A 22,162-nucleotide genomic window follows, 5' to 3' on the forward strand; every position below is an offset into this window, starting at 1 on the left:
GCCGCCGCCGCTGCTGCTGCTGCAATAAAAAAACAAACCACATACTCACCTCCCTTGATTGCAGCTCCCGGCGTCTCGTTCCGGCGCCTCCATCTTCCCGGCGTCTCTGCTCTGACTGATCAGGCAGAGGGCGCCGCGCACACTATATGCGTCATCGCGCCCTCTGCCTGAACAGTCAGAGCGCAGACGCCGGGAAGATGGAGGCGCCGGCCGGGAAGATGGAGCGACGCTCGGCGGCTGGAACGAGGACAGGTGAATATGCTATACTTACCTAGTCCTGGCGATCCTCGCGCTGTCCCTCTGCCTGGTCTTCGGTGCCGCAGCTCTTCCTGTCAGCGGTCACCGGCACCGCTGATTAGAGGAATGAATAGGCGGCTCCGCCCCTATGGGAGGTGGAGCCGCTTATTCATTTCTGTAATGAGCGGTCCCACGTGACCGCTGAAGAGGGGAAGAAGCTGCAGCACAGAAGCCCGTGGGACGGCAGGGACAGCGCGAGGATCGCTGGGACTAGGTAAGTATACCTCAGCGCCCTCACCCCCTCACCCGCCGACCCTGCCACCCACATTGACTCGAGTATAAGCCGAGAGGGGCACTTTCAGCCCAAAAATTTGGGCTGAAAATCTCGGCTTATACTCGAGTATATACGGTATATATAATTTTCAATATGTAAACTAGGGGGCAGGCCTAGTTTACATAATATATTCATCTATATATATAATTGCCTAAGGGTTTTTCCGTCTGTCTGTCTGTCTGTCCTGGAAATCCCACGTCTCTGATTGGTCGAGGCCGCCAGGCCTCGACCAATCAGAGACCGGCACAGCATCGACGTAGAAATCCCGCGTCTCTGATTGACCAATCAGCAACGGGCACAGCGACGATGATGTCATAAAGGACGTAGAAATCCCGCGTCTGATTGGTCGAGGCCGCCAGGCCTCGACCAATCAGCAACGGGCACAGCGACGATGATGTCATAATGGTTGCCATGGCGATGATGATGTCATAAAGGTTGCCTCGACCAATCAGCGACGGGCACAGTCTGCCTCGAATTCTGGAATCATCATTGGCCATATACTACGGGGACATGTATATTCTAGAATACCCGATGCGTTAGAATCGGGCCACAATCTAGTCTATATATATAATTGTCTAAGGGTTTTTCCGTCTGTCTGTCTTTCTGTCTGTCTGTCTGTCCTGGAAATCCCGCGTCTCTGATTGGTCGAGGCCTGGCGGCCTCGACCAATCAGCGATGGGCACAGCGACGATGATGTCATAAAGGACGTAGACATCCCGCGTCTCTGATTGGTCGAGGCCACCAGGCCTCGACCAATCAGCGACGGGCACAGCGACGATGATGTCATAATGGTTGCCATGGCGATGATGATGTCCAATCAGCGACGGGCACAGTCTGCCGCGAATTCTGGAATCATCATTGTCCATATACTACGGGGACATGCATATTCTAGAATACCCGATGCGTTAGAATCGGGCCACAATCTAGTTATTATATATTCATTATACTGGCGGGCACAGACAGAAAAGCGTCCCTGTGCAAGAACAATACATGGGCCCTTTGCAGCTCAAGATCTCCTAAAAATGCAAATTGTACCGGCTTTGGAGGTATAAATGGGCCCCCTCACCTCTTGGGCCCCTGTGCTGCAGCACAAATTACACCAATGATATGTCCGTCCCTGATTCATTATGCAAACTAGGGGGCAGGTCAGTGAGGGATCAGTGATCTGTCAGAAGTCTTCATTATGAATACCTAATCAGAGCACCACATGAAGACCCCACAGGCCGCCCTGGAGCACAAGCATATTATTAACTGAAAACTGAAAATAAAGATTAAACAACAGCCGCAAGACGGATTTCATCAACCAAGGTATCATTGTAATCAGTATAACAGCGCTGACCTGACACTGTCTGTAGGTTACTGTGCACAATCCTGCTGACAGGTTCCTTTTAACAAATTATTGAACTTTTTTGTACACATTTTTTTAGTCCCACTAAATTAATGCACAGTACTGCAATGTAATATGCCTATAGTTCAAAATAATGTAGATTGTTATACCCAAAACTGCATTTGTGATTGGTAAGTATCCAAGTTCATGGATTTGGGACACATTACTATTTTCTCACATACTTAGCTTTAATAACTAGAAGCCAATCGTACAAACATAGTTAATGAGTCTGTGTTTCACTCACACAAGCTTTCCTTAACTCAAGATTATTCAGAATAAGCCATCATATCTTTCAATGAGGAGCAATAATATTTTTGGCTATTACATGACTTACAGTTGTGTGAAGAAGTGTTTGCCCCCTTCCTGATTTCCTATTCTGTTGCATGTTGCATGTTTATCACACTTAAATGTTTCAGATCAGCAAACAAATGTAAATATTAGATAAAGATATCACAAGTAAATACAAAATACAGTTTCTAAATGAATGTCCTGACAAATTGAAGTAGATCACAAGATCCTCAAAAACTAGGCCTCATGCCGCAATCCAAAGAAATTCTGGAACAAACAAGAAACAAAGTAATTGAGATCTTTCAGTCTCGAAAAGGTTATAAAGCCATTTCTCAAGCGTTGGCACTCTAGTGAACCACAGTGAGAACCATTATGCACCAATGGCAAAAACATGGAATTGCGGTGAACCTTCCTAAGAGTGGCCAGATGACCAAAATTATCCCAAGAGCGCAGCGATGACTCATCCAAGATGTCACAAAAACCCCACAACAACATCCAAAGAACTGCAGCCCTAACCTCAGTTAAGGTCCGAATTCATGACTCCACCATAAGAAAGAGACTGGGCAAAAATGGCCTACATGGCACAGTTCCAAGACGAAAACCACTGCTGAGTAATAAGAACATAAAGGCTTGTCTCAGCTTTGCCAGAAAACATCGTGATAACCAAGACTTTTGGGAGAATACTCTGTGGACTGACGAGACAAAAGTTGAACTTTTTGGAAGGGGTGTATCCCATTATATCTGGCGTAGAAGCAACACAGTATTTCAGAAAAGGAATATCATGCCAACAGTAAAATATGGTGGTGATAGTGTGATGGTCTGGCACTGTTTTTCTGCTTCAGGACCTGGAAAACTTGCTGTGGTAAATGGAACCATGAATTCTGCGGTCTACTAAAAAATCCTGAATGAGAATGTCCGGCCATCTGTTCGGGACCTCAAGCTGAAGCGCACTTAGGCTATGCAGCAAGGCAATGATTCAAAACACACCAGCAATTCGATCTCTGAATGGCTTGAAAAAATAAATTAGACTTTGGAGTAGCCTAGTCAAAGTCCTGACCTTAATCCAATTGATATGCTGTGGCATGACCTTAAAAAGGTGGTTCATGCAGAAACCCTCCAATGTGGCTGAATTACAACAATTCTGCAAAGATGAGCGGGTCAAAATACCTCCAGAGTATTGTAAAAGACTCATTGCCAATTATCGCAAATGCTTGATTGCAGTTGTTGCCACTAATGGTGGCCCAACAACAAATGTGTTGATGCATTTTGTTAGCATATATACTTACTAGAAACAGCAGCACTATCTTCTTGTATCTCTTTACCTCTCTCTCTCTCTATGCTCTTACCCCTTCCCTCCCCATAGACTTTAACAGGCTGCTGTAATCTGATCCCTAAGCAAGTTGGCAATTCATCTTCTTTTGATCAATACAGACGTCTGCTGTTTTTCAGAGTGAGTCACCATAATCTAAAATATACTCTTTTTTTAGTTTTTTGTGTTGGCAGAACTGTGGACGGACTCTTTTGTGTACATATAATTTTATGTATTGTTTTGTTCATTTCATCACATTTTTGGGGAAACAGACCAATGACTGTCATTACAGCAGGGGATCACAGAGGATTCATTTTGTCAGGTAAAATATTTCATTGACTATTTTTAAACAATATTTTACCTCACAAAATGTATCCTCTGCGATCTCCTGCTGTAAGGTCAGTATTGTCTTTTGCTTCCTCCCCTGACCAGGAGCTGTGGTATGTTCTGTACACGGTCAGATACAGACAATTTTTAAAATTAACTTTCATTCGTGGGAAAATCCCTTTAAAAAGCAAATATCAACGCCAACATGGCTCCTCCTAAAATGTACGCCAATGACAATGAAAGGAAAGCAGTAAAGGCATAACATCGAAGACAACAACGGGCAAATGAGGCTCTTCAAGAGAAACAACATCGCTGGGACAAAAACAATGCATTTAGCACATGGGGTAGACAGGTCAAAGAAGAGCACAGACGGGAGAAGTCAGCACATGGGGAAAGAGAGCGTGGATAGGTGAGTGAGCACATAGGGGGAGATTCTCAACACTGCAAACCCTGCCCCATCGTGACATTACCGCCCTCCCAATGCGATAGCACCGGGCCTCCATCTAGTTTGTAAAATAACAGGATAGTTACAGCGTTATGAACATGGCTATACCAATTGTGTTTACTATTTTAATAAATGACTTAAAAAATGGGTAAGAGCAGGCAATGTCTGCATTATTGTATTACTTTTTTCATACTTATTAACTTTTTTTATTTTTTATTTCAGTCACAACTTGAACTTAAAGAAGTTGGATCATTTATATAATATACTAGCTATTGAACCCATTCTACGCCGGGGTGGGAAGTGGTCTCTCTCTCTGTCTCTGCCTCTCACGGTGAAGCTGCTCCAACTTACAACCTAGCATGTGCCGCCTCCTGCGCATGCCCGGGGCTTCGGACAGAAGGACACATCTCTAGTTATATTATATATGGTAATATTTGGATATGGCAGTGTATTATGCCTTTCAAGATAACAATGACAGACATGCTATGAGAGCCAGCCTCTCACTGGATTTAATAGGACTAACATAGCAGCCATAATGGCTGAGTGGCTCACAGAGTTTCTGCAGCAGCCCGGCAGTGTATAATAACCATAGAAATTGAAGCATACCAACTCACCATCTTTTATGTTAAAAAATATATAATTTTATTAACAATAGAATCTATAAAACAGTAGTCCAAAAGTATCATCAACAAGATATAATATCCAGAGCTATTTGAATATAAAGTATCGGTGCACCCAGTACACGGCGCCCGATTTCGTCACTGACATGCGCCGCATAATTTAGAGGGCTATAAAAGCCGAATAGTAGGGACACTTACATCATGTGGGCCCCCCGAGGAAGCTGTGGGCGAAACGTGCGTAGGGGCGCGTGTTTACACTAATGGATGGAAATATGGGTAAAGACATTTGATGGGACTTTTTGTCCCCTTTACATCTGCTAGACCGAGGGGTCACTGGACTATGGAGATAGTTCCCCCTTAACCTTTGCAATAGTAGCATAATGTCATTATCCCTATATTGGTTTTGCACTGGCACTTTAGTATGATATAGTGGTTGTTTATAGTGACTTACTCTGCTATTTATGCCCTAGTTCTATTTCCATGGTGTAACACTGTGTACTAGGTGCACCGATACCTTATATTCAAATAGCTCTGGGTGTTATATCTTGTTGATGATACTTTTGAACTAACGTTTTATAGATTCTATTGTTAATAAAATTATATATTTTTTAACATAAAAGTTTGTGAGTTGGTATGCTTCAATTTCTATGGTTATTATGTACTAGGAAGCGTCACAGGGTATTATCCCAAGTCCTGGGTGGTTTCACCAGGATTATCTAGTGATTATGGTATCTGTATCTGAGTCTGTGTACTAGCCCAGCAGTGTATGTCAGATAGGCTTGTGCAGCTGATTACACAGGCAGTTTCCGGCTTGATCAGAATGGGTATGTGCACACAGTGAGTAATTGGCAGCGCTTTGGACACAGCACATGTCCACTGTGTCCAAAGCGCTGCCGGCTTTTAAATGCAGGCGATTCCCCATGTGTTCATTGAACCATGCAAAATCACTGGGTCCCAATACATTGTATGGGTGACATTTATCTTGCGGAGACTTGCGTCTCCGCAAGATAAATTGACATGCTGCGGTCTGAAAAGACGCTCCACATGTCCGCCTACACAGGGAAGCCGCAGATGTCTCAGCACGCATAGTGGGCATGGGATTTCTTGAAATCCCATCCACTATGCTGTAACATCTGGCCACTGCGGGTTGGAGGCTGAGGATGTATGCAGCATCCAACCCGCAGCTTTTACTGACCGTGGGAACGTAATCTAAGACGTACTGTACATTACCAAATGCTCATGATATATAGGGGTCTAAGGGGTATCGTTTCTCCTTATGGAGAGTGACATACCATAAGGAGAAACGATACCCTTTAGACCCCAGTCCAGAGCCTCTCACCTAGCCAAATCAGTTCTCATGCTTCGCACTGACGAGGGTCAACAGCCCGAAACACTGTGTCTGCGAATTGAGATACTGATTTGGCTTTTATCCTAAATCATATTGCACGACTCGTTTAAAGGGTTGATTGTGACTTCTAGGATCGCTACTTCCAACAGGTGGCGCATATAGAGTTTAAGTCCTCTTTTTCTCAGAAGAGGCAATTTGCATATCATGATATATAAACATTGTACAGAGTTAAGGGGTTAAGGAACAGATATCCAGTTTTAGAACATGTAAAGATTTCTGTGCCTTTATGATAATTATCCAAATGTATTTAATGATGAGCCAAAAATAATTCCACTATTGCTGATGCTAGAAAATCTTCTTTGACAGGAACCATTTTATTCTCATTTTGGATTGTTCATATTTCCACTCACTTATCTATCTAATGATGACTGTTTTGAGTGACTACGTAGGCTAGACATCTGTGGTTCAGGGATAATGAAGACAAAATGTGAACAATTACTGGAAGATGAGATCAAATTAGCAGGACCCAGATAACGATCTCGGTGACACAGGCGTACAAGCAATTATTTTGTTGAAGGATAGAAAGTTGACACAGAAAGTGAGCAATTGTCCAACCGGTGAGAATATGTGAATTTGCAGCGCTTTATGCGGAGATTCAGTTTTTCAGCGCTAATAACTTAAGAATGTCACCTTTGGTTTCAGGCTCTCTACTGTTCGTCATTGTTACATCAACATTTGACCTTTCCATTCCTAGCTAATGTAACACAGGTATACTTATGTTTGTCTGTGTTCAATGACTTTTAGTACTATTGTTAGGATAGACCATGGGTCTAAAGCTGGTTCCCTCAAGGGAATCTGAAGTGAAGATTTCAGAAAACTACACCATCTAAAGTTCAAATGTAAAAAAATAAATAATTGGATGACGACACCCCTGAGTTTGGACATAGAAATCAACTAATAAATTCTAAGTTCAGTTAGCACAGATAATGATATACTGTAAAACCTATCTGACCTTACAAGAACTACTATGTGATAAACAGTGTACACAATCAATAGCTTTTTGAAGAGGCACCTAGCAATTAATGGCTAGCAGCAAGGCTAGATAATTAGATAGCAGATGATATTATAATAATGAAGAGCCGGATGCTCCAGTAATCGATTAGTAATGATGGTGTGGTACTTTAAACAGACATAGGGAATAGGCTGAAGAACGGAGAAAATGACCATATGAAGAGTCCAATAATTGCAATATGATTTCCTCTCTCTAATGGTTTTAATAGAAATCATTGAGTACTGAGAAAAGTTGTAAAACATGAAGAAAAATCCTATATTAACTAATGGTTTAGAAACATAAAAACGCTTTCACAAGGCCTCAAAGCCCCATTGTGAACACAGCTGGAATGCGTGTTATCAGAATCGATGACAAGACAAGAGTTACCGTATTTTTCGGACTATAAGATGCACTTTTTCACAAAAAAATTTGGGAGGAAAATGGGGAGTGTCTTATAGTCCGAACGCAGGATTACTGGGGAGTTGCGGCAGTGGTGTAGCAGCGCCCCTTCCTCAGGGAACCGGTGGCAGCAGAAGTGTGGTGATGCTGAAGCTCGGTGTTGGCGGTGAGCAGTGCAGAGTGCATCATCGGTTTCCGTGCGGCCATCTTCCTAAAACCGTGGCCGCCGGAGGCGGCGCATGCGTGGATTGAGATCTCGGCTGGGCCTCTCGCGCTCCATTTTCCGGAGACTGTGGGCTTCATTAAAATGGCCGCCGGAGGCTGCACTTGCGCAGACTGAGATCTTGGCAGGAACTTTCCTGAAGCCAGAGGCCACGTGTGCGCAGATTGAGATCTCGACGGTCCTCGGGCTGCAGCATCACACCGCTGGGATACTCGGGTACTGCAGCATTGCCCCACTTCTGCTGCTGGCTACCTGAGAAAGGGACCATGCCTCCTGTGACCCCGCTCTACCACCGCCAGCCCTCAGGTAAGATACCTTAAATTCGGATGATAAGACAGACCCTTATCTTATAAAAATCTTTTTTTTGCTATTTTCCAAAATTTGGGGTGTGTCTTATGGTCTGGTGCATCTTAAAATCTGAAAAACACGGTACTTATCTTTGCTGAACCTACCCCTATAAAAAAAAGGAGATCGCATGAATAACAACTCTATAATTCAGTGTGAATCATAATTACTCTAATTAAAGAGAACCTGTCAGCAAGAATATCCATGTTAACCCCTTAGTGACGGAGCCAAATTTTTGAAATCTGACCAGTGTCACTTTATGTGGTAATAACTCTGCAACGCTTCAACAAATCCCAGTGATTTTGAGATTGTTTTTCGTGACACATTATACTTTATGATAATGGTAAAGTTAGGTCAATATGTTTTGTGTTTATTTATAAAAAATATCAAAAATTTGAGAAAAATGTTAAAAAATTAGCAATTTTCTAACTTTGAATGATTATCCCTTTAATCCGGATAGTCATACCACAGCAAACCATTAATAAATAACATTTCCCACATGTCTGCTTTACATTAGCTCCATTTGTAAAATGTTATTTTATTTTTTTTAGCATTTTAGGAGGTTTAAAAATGTAGCAGCAATTTTTCATTTTTTCAAGGAAATTTACTAAATGTATTTTTTTAGGGACTTATCCATGTTTGAAGTGACTTTAGGGGTCTCATATATTGGGAACCCCCCAAACGTGATACCATTTTAAAAACAGCACCCCCTGACATATCGAAAACTGCTGTCAGGTAGTTTATTAACCCTTCAGGTGCTTTACAGGAATTAATGCAAAGTGGTATGACCGACATGAAAATGTGTATTTTTACCACCTAAATGCCTCTAACTTCTGAACAGATTACTGCAGCCGACAGACTCTAAGGCCGCTATTTGGTCATGAATTGCCATGGCAAACATCAGGACCACACAATCATGGTCTGAGGGCACCAATTGGGATAATGAGGAAGCCCCCACACTCTGTTAACCATTTATAATGAAGTAATCACTATTGACAGCAGCATCTAAGGGGTTAAACAGATTTGGACGGTGCAAACACTGATCGTGGCTAATGCAGAAAGTTGTCAGCTATAGTGTACAGCCGACAGATGCTCTATTGTTACCTGTATGGGGAGGCTATTCTCTTATATGTCAGGTCAGTTAAAAGGCGTATTGGCGGTCATTAAGGGGTTAAACTAAATGTATGGGCAGAATAATAATAATAATCTTTATTTATATAGCGCCAACATATTCCGCAGCGCTTTACAGTTTAACAGTTTCAAACACAACAGTTATAGGTAACAACGTTAACAATACAATAAAGCAAAATAAGATGACCCTGCTCGTGAGAGCTCACAATCTACAATGAGGTGGGGGAGATACAAAGTACAGGTGTGTATTTACAATGATGTATTTACAATGATGGTCCAGCCATCTTCAGGGAGTGGGGGTAGATGGAGATAGTGAATGGGCTACACACAAACATGAAATGACTTTGATTAGTTAACATGGTAGGCCGCTCTGAAGAAATGTGTTTTGAGCGAGCGCCTAAAACTATGCAAGTTGTGAATGGTCCTAATATCTTGGGGTAGAGCATTCCAGAGGATTGGCACAGCGTGGGAGAAGTCTTGGAGTCGGGAGTGGGAGGTACAGATAAGTGCAGAGGTTAGCCGAAAGTCATTTGCAGAGCGCAGCGGTCGGCTAGGCCGATAGACCGAAGTGAGGGAAGAGATGTATGGGGGTGCCGCACTGTGGAGAACTTTGTGGGTGAGAACAAGTACTTTGAATTGTATCCTGTAATGAATGGGCAGCCAGTGTAATGACTGGCGAAGAGCGGATGCATCTGAGTAACGATTAGCCAGATGGACAACCCTGGCTGCCGCATTAAGGATGGACTGGAGAGGGGAAAGTCGAGTGAGGGGGAGGCCAATTAATAGAGCGTTGCAGTAGTCCAGGCGGGAGTGGATCAGGGCAACAGTGAGGGTTTTTGTTGTCTCCATGGTGAGAAAAGGGCGGATTCTAGAGATGTTCTTTAGGTGTAAGCGGCACGAGTGGGCAAGAGATTGTATGTGGGAGGTGAAGGAGAGATCGGAGTCAAACATAACACCCAGACAGCGTGCCTGCTGCTGGGGTGTTATTATGGTGCCACCCATGGAGAGGGAAATGTCAGATTTAGGGAGGTTAGTAGAAGGCGGGAGCAGAAGAAGTTCAGTTTTGGAGAGATTGAGTTTCAGATAGAGAGCGGACATGATGTTGGAGACTGCAGACAGACAGTCAGTGGCGTTCTGTAGTACAGCGGGGGTAAGGTCAGGGGATGACATGTATAGTTGTGTGTCATCAGCATAAAGATGGTACTGAAAGCCAAATCTGCTGATGGTCTGTCCAATTGGTGCCGTGTAGAGAGAGAAGAGAAGGGGGCCAGGGACTGAGCCCTGGGGTACCCCGACAGTGAGAGGAAGAGGAGATGAAGTGGAGCCAGAGAACAGAATACTGAAGGAGCGGTCAGAAAGATAGGAGGAGAACCAGGAGAGAGCAGTGTCCTTAATGCCTATTGACTGGAGCCTAGAGAGTAGGAGAGGGTGGTCAACAGTGTCGAAAGCTGCAGAAAGGTCGAGAAGAATGAGCAGAGAGTGGTACCCTTACGTTTTGCTGTCAGAAGGTCATTGGTCACTTTGATGAGTGCAGTTTCTGTCGAATGTAGGGGGCAGAAACCGAACTGTGAAGGGTCTAGGAGGGAATGAGTGGAGAGGTAACGGGTAAGGCGGTGTCATACTGAATACATACCTTTAGTGTAAAAGTCTGCAGCCTGGTTTTTGTTAAATCATCATGCTAAATTTGGTTTCCAGTTCTTCAATAAAAAAAAAGTGAAACTCATATATTAGATAGAGCCATTACATATAGAGTGATCTATATCAAGTGTTTACTTCTGTTAATGTTGATGATTATGGCTTGCAGCCAAAGGAAACCCAAAAGTCATTATCTCAGTAATTTAGAATACTTTATAACACCAGCTTGAAAAAATTAATTTAAAATCCGAAATGTTGGCCTACTGAAATGTATGTTCAGTAAATGCACTCAATACTTGGTCGGGGCTCCTTTTGCATCAATTACTGCATCAATGCGGAGTGGCATGGAAGCGATCAGCCTGTGGCACTGCTGAGGTGTTATGGAAGCCCAGGTTGCTTTGATAGCAGTCTTCAGCTCGTCTGCATTGTTGGGTGTCTCTCATCTTACTCTTGACAATATCCCATAGATTCTCTATGAGGTTAAGGTCAGGTGAATTTGCTGGCCAATCAAGCACAGTGAGGCCATGTTCACACAATCCTTTTTTTAATGCGGAACCGCCGCGATTTTGCCGCTGCGGGTCCGCAGCTGTTTTCCATGCAGGGTACATTACAATGTACCCTATGGAAAACAGGAACTGCTGTGCCCACATTGCGGAAAATCCTGAAAAAAGCCGCGCTGAATAGCTGCGGTAAAAAAGAAGTACCATGTCACTTCTTTTTGCGGAACTGCAGCGGTTCTGCACCCATTGACCTCCATTGTGAGGTCAAAACCGCAGTAAAACCCGCAGACGAAAAAAATATCTGCGGGTTTTCTGCGGTTTGTGGTGCAGAACCGCTGCAGCAGGAAGTGCGTGGGCGGAGTGTGGCTGCCCCCCCGTGCCCCAATCCCACCCCCCCATGCTCCGATGCCACCCCCGTGCTCCGACGCCCCCCCCTGTATCACCCCCATAGGTAGTAACAATAATAAATAATTTTTTTTTTTTTCCCCCACTACAGTTAGAACTAGGGGTAGGGTTAGGGGTAGGGTTAGGGTTAGGGGTAGGGATAGGGGTAGGGTTAGGGATAGGGTTAGGGTATTTTCAGCCATTTTAACCCTAAAAAAAACTTCCTAGAAAACACACAGACTCTGCAGAGAAAACTGCATAAAAAACTGAACTAAAAACCGCATCAAAAAACGCATAAAAAAAACGCACCAAAAAACGCACCTGCGTTTTCTGCCAAGAGCTGCGGTTTTTAGTGCAGAAAAAACAGCAGGGAAATCAGGAACGTGTGAACATGGCCTGATACTGTGGTTTTTAAACCAGGTATTGGTACTTTTTGCAATCTGGACAGGTCCAGGTGGAGAATGAAATTTCCATCTCCAAAAAGCTTGTCAGCAGACGGAAGCATGAAGTGCTGTAAAATATCCTGGTAGATGTCTGTGCTGACTTTGGTCTTGATAAAACACAGTGGACCTACACAAGCAGATGACATGCTCCCCAAACCATCACTGATTGTGGAAACTTCACACTAGACCTCAAGCAGCTTGGATTGTGTGCCCCCCCACTCTTCCTCCAGACTCTTGGACCTTGATTTCCAAATGAAATGCAAAATTTATTTTAATCTGAAACAACATCTTGGACCACTGAGCAACAGTCCAGTTGTTTTTCTCCTTGGCCCAGGTAAAAACCTTCTAGCGTTGTCTATTGGTCATGAGTGGCTTGACACAAGGAATGCGACACTTGTAGCCCATGTCCTAGATACCTTTGTGTGTGGTGGCTCTTGAAGAAATGACTCCAGCAGTAGTTCATTCCTTGTGAATCTCCCCCAATTTGTGAATGGCATTTTCTTAACAATCCTTTCAAGGCTGCGGTGATCCCGGTTGCTTGTGCACGTTTTTCTACCGCACTTTTTCCTTCCACTCAACTTTCCATTCATATTCTTGGATACAGCGCTCTGTGAACAGCCAGCTTCTTTAGCAATGACCTTTTGTGGTTTTCCCTCCTTGTGGAGTGTGTCAATGACTGCCTTCTGGACATCTGTAGAGTCAGCAGTCTTCCCGATGATTTTGGAGCCTACTGAAACAGACTAAGGGACCTTTTTAAATGCTTAGGAAGCCTTTGCAGTTTTTTTTTATTCTAATTTACTAAGATAATGACTTTTGGGTTTTCATTGGCTGTAAACCATAATCATCAACATTAACAGAAATAAACAGTTGAAATAGATAACTCTGTTTGTAATGACTTTATATAATATATGAGTTTCACTTTTTATATTGAAGAACTGAAATAAACTAACTTTTTGATGATATCCTAAATTTTGTGAAAAGCACTCTGGCAAAAATTAAGAGACCACAACATCAAAACCCTGTCATGGGCAGCCCAATCTCCAGACCTGAACCCCATTGAAAACCTCTGGAATGTAATCAAGAGGATGATGGATAGTCACAAGCCATCAAACAAAGAAGAACTGCTTACATTTTTGCACCAGGAGCAGTGTGAAAGACTGGTGGAAAGCATGCCAAGACGCATTAAGGCTGTGATTAAAAATCATGGTTATTCCACAAAATATTGATTTCTGATTTCTTCCTGAGTTAAAACATTAGTATTGTTGTTTCTAAATGATTATGAACTTGCAGTATAGCTTGCTTTACTCTTCCTTTTTCATAAATCCAGTTAAAGGGGTTGTCCACTTTTTTATCATTAATGACCTATCCTCAGGATAGGTCATCAATGTCTGTTCGGCCGGGGTCCTACACCCAGCACCTCCACCGATCAGCTGTTCCCGGCTTAGGGAGCGGCCGGATGACACTGCTTAATTGCAGAGCTGCTCCGTCTTCTGATCGGGGCCAATTGATCTGAATAGGAGGCGGATGTGCAGTACCCGGCCGTGTCCACTATCAATAGATGAAGCAGCTCTGCAATTGAGCAGTTCCGGACGGCGGCTGCAGACAGCAGCTGTTCAGAGGGGGTGTCGGACTCCGACCGATCAGATATTGATGACCTATCCTAAGGACGTCACCAATGATCAAGTAGTGGATAACCTCTTGAATTTACAATTCACTTCAATGGACATTATGCAAACACGTACACTTGTCTGTTTTCATAATACCTAGCCGATATTGCCATTTCCACAGAAATGGGAGTAATCCTTTAAAGGGAACCTGTCACGAGGTTTGGCCGATACAAGTTACGGCCACCCCATTTCAAAGCTTATATACAGCATTCTATAATGCTGTATATAAGCCCCCGATCCGACCTGTAAGAGAAGAAAAATAACTTTTATTATACTCACCAGAGGGAGCAGTCCGATCCGATGGGCGTCCCTGGTCTTGGTCCGGCGCCTCCCATCTTCTTGTGATGCCGTTCTCCTGCTTGTTTTATGTGGATGACGTATCCCTGCGTCATCCACACAGGCTCTCCGGAATCGCACTCCTGCGCAGGCATAGTTATTTGCCCTGTGGAGGGCAGAGCACAGTACTGCAGTGTGCAGGTCAGAGAGGCCCAGCGCCTGCGCACTGCAGGACTTTGCTCTGCCCTACACAGGGCAGATAAATACGCCTGCGCAGGAGCGCAAATCCGGAGAGCCTGTGGGATGACGCAGGGATGCGCCATCCACATGAAGCTAGCAGGAGGACGGTGATTCTAAGAAGATGGGATGCGTTGGACCAAGACTAGCGACGCCTATCGGACCGGACCACCCCGCAGGTGAGTATAATAAAAGTTATTTTTTTTCTCTTACAGGTTGGATTGGGGGCTTATATACAGCATTATAGAATGCTGTATATCAGCCCTGAAAGGGGGTGGCCATAACTCGTATTGGCCAAACCTGGTGACCGGTTCTCTTTAAGCTAACAAGTGAGGTCATGGACTACACATAGGAGTCGTGTTATTTTTAAGCAGAGTAGTGCACCAGATGTAAATTTGGCACTCGCTTGCTACATCTGTATGGACATATAGCTAAGATTCACTTACCTGAAGTTGGGAGTTCATTAACATGAATTCCTGCTGTTTCTTCATGTTTTCATCCATAGATCTAGACAATAAGGACCCCATTTCTAAAAACAGATCCATAAAAATCAGTTATCACTAGAAAGTCAAAAATTAATTCATGAGCGAAAATTAAAACAAATAATGCCTTAGGCCAGGTTTACATTGCGTTAACAGCAGCCCGTTCAACACATGCGTTAACGGGCTGCTGTTAACGCAAGTGCTGATGTGTCATCGCACTAGCGCAGATAGAGCTAGCAGATGCTCTATCTGCGCTAGCAGTGACAGACCCGGAAATGCTGCACCGCGTCCAGTGTCCGTCACTCAATGACGGCGCATCGCTAGTGCATGCCCATTGTGGGCGTGCGCTAGCGATGCGTCCGACATTGGACTCAATGGTGGCGTTAATGTACTGCGTTACACTGCATTATGCCGCGGTGTATCTTAGTCCGTCTAACGGACGCCTGTAACGTAATGTGAACCCAGCCTTAAACAAGTAAAGTAAAAGCAGTAAAATTTGTTGCTATGCCTGTAGGGTGATGTGACCTGAAGCCACATGGTTTTGCCTTACGGAATGGGTGCTGTGTGGCACCAGGTCGCTCCCTACGATGCCTCAGTATTGATACAGTATTGCGCCACACCTATAAGGTTCCATTAAGAAGTTCGCTGTGACGTGTTAATGGGCTTCATACAGTCTGATCAGAATGTTAAACTAACCAATCTGACTTTATGCCTGATAGATCAACGGCGATCAATTTGCGGAGATTATATGTAAATTTGCAGGAAGAGTCTGATAACTGTGGTCGAAGAGTGATTGCATCGCTAGATGCGCATAAGGCGTTTGACAGTGTTGAATGGGAATACCTCTGGCAGGTGCTGGAATGTATGGGGTTTGGTCCGCAGTTTGTGGCCTGGATACAGCTGTTGTATTCATTACCGTCGGCTAGAATTAGAGTAAACGGGGAGCTGTCTCGACCTATAGAGCTGGCTAGGGGTACTAGGCAGGGATGCCCGCTCTCACCCCTCCTGTTCGCGTTGGCTGTAGAACCTCTTGCTGCTAAGATTCGGCAGTCTGATAGGGTCCCTGGGTTTAGGTATGGGAAAATAGAGGAAAAAATAGCGTTATACGCGGATGATGTTTTGCTGTTCCTGGCGGATCCAGATGATTCACTAAGAGGGGCCATTGAAATTGTTGAGAGATTTGGTACTGTGTCGGGACTAACAATTAATTGGGATAAGTCGGTTCTTTTTAGGGTGGATGACGTAGGAGAGAATGTGAGTGAGGATGTTGGGGATGAGAGGCTAAAGGTGGTTTCCCAATTTAAATACCTTGGAATATGGATTTCGGTGCCAATTGCGGAGTTCCTGCAAAGGAATTTGACTCCTGTTATGGGGGTACTCAAGGCGAAGGTAGATGCCTGGAATAAACTACATCTATCGGTCGTCGGTAGGGTAAACCTTATTAAAATGGTCCTGATGCCAAAAATTCTATATGTTCTACATAACGCACCAATTTGGATCCCTCGGGGGAAGTTCAGGCAGATTAATGCCCTCTTTAGAAGTTTGATATGGGGAAGACAATATCCACGTATTAGCCTGGAGACGCTCCAGCGAGTCAAGGAAGATGGTGGTTTGGCTTTGCCCAACCCGGAAATATACTTCCTTGCGGCCCAGAGCCAGCATTTGAAGGGCTGGGCGCGAGGGGCGTCATCCAGTGCAGTAAAACATCTAATGGAAGAGGTGACGGACCGACGACCGGTGGTCAGGTGTTTGGAGGATGGCTCCTTGGGCGCTTTGGGGAGAGTATACCCAACCCTGTTCCTGATTCGCAAATTATGGAATAGACTAAGGCAGATTCGCGGGGTTACAGGGTTGACTAGATTCACACCGATATGGTCTAACAACAATTTAAAGGAATTTGAGGCCTTGGGGGGACTGATGGAATGGCAGAATAAGGGAATTTGCTTTGTTCACCAGATAATCCAGCGGCAGGCATTGAAGTCCTTTTCCCAATTGCAGGTAGAATTTGGTCTGCGATCCACAGGGGAATATCAGTATGCGCAGATGAGACATGCCTTTAGGGCTCAGAATAAGAAGGTTGATATCAGGATTCAAGATGATATAGTGTTGGAGTATGTGTGTGGTGACGGAACTACAAGGGGAGTTATTTCCACTCTGTATAAGGACCTTATGCACATGTTTTTGCTAGATTTCCCTATAAAGGCGAGAGCTAAGTGGGAGAGGGACGTGGGGCCGATGGAGAATGAAACCTGGGAATCGGTGATGGAGTGGGTTCCGCGACTATCCTTGAGTGAACCATATAGACTCTCGCAGCTATATATTCTGCATAGAGTATATAAATCTCCGGAAGTGCTATACAAAGCGGGATTGCGTGCCAATTCTGAGTGCCCGAGGTGTGCGAGTGAGAATGCAGGAATATATCACATGATGTGGACGTGTCCTAGGCTGGCTGTTTTTTGGGTGGTGGTTTTGAGCCGGGTTGAAGTAGCGTATAAGTGTAGAGTTCTTAGAGACCCGATAGTATGCGTGCTGGGATATGTGGAAGAAATTGGAGTTGACAATACTTGGAAGATTGCAATCGCTAGGCTACTATACATGGCCAGGAAAGTAATAGCACGAAATTGGATAAATGCGGAACCACCTGCGAGAAGGGAATTTCTCCAATATGTTCAACATGGTCTAAAATTGGAAAAGGGGGTGTACAAAAAAAGGGGGAAAATAGAAATGTTTAATAAGATGTGGTCTCCTTGGCTTGAATTGGATTGAGGAGTATAGACGTCGAGTTTCTTAAGACCTGGATAAGGATAAATTGCACGAGGCAGAGAAGGCCTCAGTGGGGTGAAGATTGGGATTGAGCTGTCTTAGGGGGGAGGGGGGTAGTTGGGGTTTATTAAATAAGAAAATGTGTATGTGATATATTGCAATGTAAATGGCATTCTGATGTTCTTCTTTATATTGTTAATAAAAATCTATTTAAATAAAAAAAGAATGTTAAACTAAGAACTACCTGTTCAGTAAATTTTATTTAGACACAATAGACCAATGTATAACTTTTAATGTGCAGGCCATATCTTCTACAACTATAGCACACTTCTGCTGGGTTCCTCTGCTCTTATTGGAGGTGTATTGCCAATACACTGCAGGGGGGATTTGCCCCTAACCATATAGTCATACTCTGGACTGAGCGGAGGACAGATAGAAGACATTAGCACACATCTACTGGAGCAAAAGGGGCAGCAACTATGGATTGGCATAAGGCATGAACGAGGCAGAAGCAAGTAACACAATAAATTGCAAAATAAGGTAGTTTAAAATAGTTTGATCCTCCGTTGTATTTAATAAAAATATAAATGACCGCTACTCTTCGATTTGCATTTAGATAGACTGATTTTGTGGCCATAAACAAATGGCATGATACATACTATATTGGAACAAATCATAAGGCAGGCGCCGGGCCTCTCTGACCTTTTCCAGCGGCTGCGCACTGCAGTACTTTGCTCTGCCCTCAACAGGGCAGACAAAGTACGCCGGAGCTGGAGCGTCAAGACAAGAAGAGGACGTCATGGTAAGAAGATGGGAGGCCCCGGACCGGACCGTGAAGCCCATCGGACCAGAACCGCAGCGGGACTGCCCCTGGGTGAGTATAATCTAACCTCTTTTTCTCATCTTTCAGGATACATAGGGGGCTTATCTACAGCATTACAGAATGCTGTAGATAAGCCCCTGATGCCAGTGGGCTTAGCTCACCTTCCATTTTGGGGGTGACAGGTTTTCTTTAAGAGCATACAAGGTTCAAACTTATTAACGTTTTAAGCTTTAATAGAAAAGGTACAGTGCTTATAATAAAAGATCAAAAATTATGGAAATAAAAATGTACATAAAATATGCAAAACAGTTATAAAAATAAAGGGAGAGAACTTACAGAAATATCTAAACTTTGCAGTCTCGCATTCTGCTCCCTGAGGGGGGGATGAATATGGAATGGATCCTGGCTATTTTACCAATGAATACATTATTTTTCTTTGAACCTATTTGTGTGACCTTTCTCATAGTAAATAGTGTCATGCTGCAATTGGCCTGTCTGTTCAAAATAGTCAGAAGGTGTGAAATGTTTCCACTTGTTTGTGTTTAGAACATTCCCCCTGTGGTGACGGGAGACCAGGAGACAGCCTGCTCAGGACAACATAGGTTATGACCTTTGTCATAGCAGCAGTCTAAGACAGGTGTTAATTTACTGCTGGTCATACATATACATATTTCACTACACCTCCCTCCTTATGAACGTGCATGGGGGTTGACTTACCGGTCAGCTCCCGAGCACGTATCTGGTTCCGCCCCGCTTTGGCAAGATAAGCCATCAGCATTGCCGTAATTGATTCCTTTCTTATGCTGAATTGTAAAATCATATTGCTGTAACATCAGACTCCATCTAAGCAATTTCCCGTTGTCTCCAACTACCCTGTTGAGCCAACTCAATGGGTTATGATCTGTTATCACAGTGAAGTTGCGTCCATAGAGGTATGGTTGCAGTTTCTGCAGAGCCCATACAATTGCTAAACATTCCTTTTCGATGATGGCATAAGCCACTTCTCTGGGTAGAAGTTTCCTGCTTAGGTAGAGAATTGTGTGCTCCTCACCTTGCTGGTTTAGAATCTCTACCTGTTCCCTCAGGTGTGCCTTCACCTCTGCTGACACCCAGTATGCAGACTGTCGTACTGGGGGATTAGTACCAGTGTCCACATGGTGAGTTGCTAAGTGAGTCCTCCCAGGCTCCCCTGTGAAGACTTCAGTAAATTCGCTGAGCACCCCATCAGCTCAGAACTCTGACTGTGGGATAGCTCAGGGTTAAACTCTGCTGACTCCAGGGACTCCATATACTGAGTCCCAGCCCCCATATTCAGTAATAGATCAGCCACCCCCTCTTCAGGCATGCTACAGACAGGTAAGACACAGGTCTCCCTGTCATGATGAACCTTTAACATATTTACATGGAATACTTTCTGACGCTTTGCATGTTCATCTAGGGTGACTACATAATTAACATCATTTAGCCGCTTGTGTACAGTGTATGGTCCCTCCCATAAGGTCTGTAATTTATTCTGTAACATAGGGACCAACACCCAAACCTTCTGCCCCTCCTCGTAGGCCCTATGACTGGCAGACCTTCTGGTTGATTTGTGCCTGGGTCACGTTCTTATGGGCAAGGTTGCTCAGTTTTTGCATTCTTTCTCTGAGTCGCAGTACATATTTGACCACCTATGTATATCAAATAAAGAAAAGAGAGGCATGCACAAGACGGGGATCACCACACCATGAATAGTACAAATTCAAATAGATTTTATTAAAGACAAAAAGACACTGAACACTGCAAAAGCCTATTAAAAACAAGTAAAATCACACACATGATAAGTACAAAGACCCATAATAGGGTCATGCCCTGGTCCAAAAGCCCCACATCACACAATATAGCTTAAAAATGCGATTAAATGGCTCAAAGAGCTGGTAGGAAAGTGTTATACAATCAAGTCCTTAAAAATAAGGACCAATACCAAAAATATGGTGCAGAGTTATGGACTGGTGAACAATAATTGTCAAAGCTGATACATACTGGGCACGCACAAAAGTGCACTAAACAGCTATGGATCAGAGATTGTCCATAGAACACACAGCCTAAACCAGCTCAATAATACCAATCCAATGTGAGAGCATAGACATCGCATCACCCAAATACAACCTATACTAGAGTAAATCCCAGCCCCTGTGGGGAGTCCTGAGGTAGTATAAGATAAGCCGGGAAGGGGGAGGACCAGGGCACTGAATGCCCAACGCGTGTCGCTAGGAAACCTGGCTTCTTCAGGGGCAGTAGATACAGCGAGCGTGCAGGCGTTATATATACCTTAATGATTGTCAGGCCAGGAGCAGCTGGTGTCCAGGGGCGAATCGCGGACTGCATGGCGCAGGAGCTGACCGGAAACCGGAAGTAACAAGGACGACGGCGTCTGCGCAGTAGGAGGAAGGGGCTCAGAGCAGAAGGTTCCCTCAGTCCGGGCAGCTGGTCAGTGCGCAAGCGCCAACCGGCGCGTGCGCACTAAGAACCAGCATAAAATAAGCCTATGTATACTCTCGGCCGAGAGAAGAATCCACAGAAATGACAGGGGGTTTCAAAGAAGTGTCCATAGAGCAATGAGTATAATACGTGCCGGGGGCAAAGGAGTAGATAACCACATGTAGATAGAAACATACGTTGAAAGGTAGTTTGGCGACGTTTCCACAATGACTCTTACATAGGCAAATGAATGAAAGGATAACCGGCAAATTGCACAATACCTGTAAGGAAGGGCAAAAATCTATACGGAATACCTCCAACACAATATTGTGTTGTCGGTATTGTGGAAACATCGCTAAACTACCTTTCAACGTACAGTTAGGGCCAGAAATATTTGGACAGTGACACAATTTTCGCGAGTTGGGCTCTGCATGCCACCACATTGGATTTGAAATGAAACCTCTACAACAGAATTCAAGTGCAGATTGTAACGTTTAATTTGAAGGGTTGAACAAAAATATCTGATAGAAAATGTAGGAATTGTACACATTTCTTTACAAACACTCCACATTTTAGGAGGTCAAAAGTAATTGGACAAATAAACATAACCCAAACAAAATATTTTTATTTTCAATATTTTGTTGCAAATCCTTTAGAGGCAATCACTGCCTTAAGTCTGGAACCCATGGACATCACCAAACGCTGGGTTTCCTCCTTCTTAATGCTTTGCCAGGCCTTTACAGCCGCAGCCTTCAGGTCTTGCTTCTTTGTGGGTCTTTCCGTCTTAAGTCTGGATTTGAGCAAGTGAAATGCATGCTCAATTGGGTTTAGATCTGGAGATTGACTTGGCCATTGCAGAATTTTCCACTTTTTGGCACTCATGAACTCCTGGGTAGCTTTGGCTGTATGCTTGGGGTCATTGTCCATCTGTACTATGAAGCGCCGTCCAATCAACTTTGCAGCATTTGGCTGAATCTGGGCTGAAAGTATATCCCGGTACACTTCAGAATTCATCCGGCTACTCTTGTCTGCTCTTATGTCATCAATA

At 44.0% G+C, this 22,162-nt stretch overlaps 1 protein-coding gene across 1 annotated transcript in view; it reads right to left on the reverse strand.

Annotated features, from left to right (window-relative positions):
• The window catches only part of PLGRKT (plasminogen receptor with a C-terminal lysine), a 133,804-nt gene that overhangs the window by 88,875 nt on the left and 22,767 nt on the right, over positions 1–22,162 (reverse strand). The window contains exon 2 of the mRNA XM_069764387.1: positions 15,033–15,115. Coding sequence (XP_069620488.1) covers positions 15,033–15,113 — 81 coding nt within the window. The 5' untranslated portion in view covers positions 15,114–15,115. The remainder of the gene's footprint in view (positions 1–15,032; positions 15,116–22,162) is intronic.

This window comes from Ranitomeya imitator, chromosome 1, assembly GCF_032444005.1.
Source record: "Ranitomeya imitator isolate aRanImi1 chromosome 1, aRanImi1.pri, whole genome shotgun sequence".
NCBI classification, from domain to species: domain Eukaryota; kingdom Metazoa; phylum Chordata; class Amphibia; order Anura; family Dendrobatidae; genus Ranitomeya; species Ranitomeya imitator.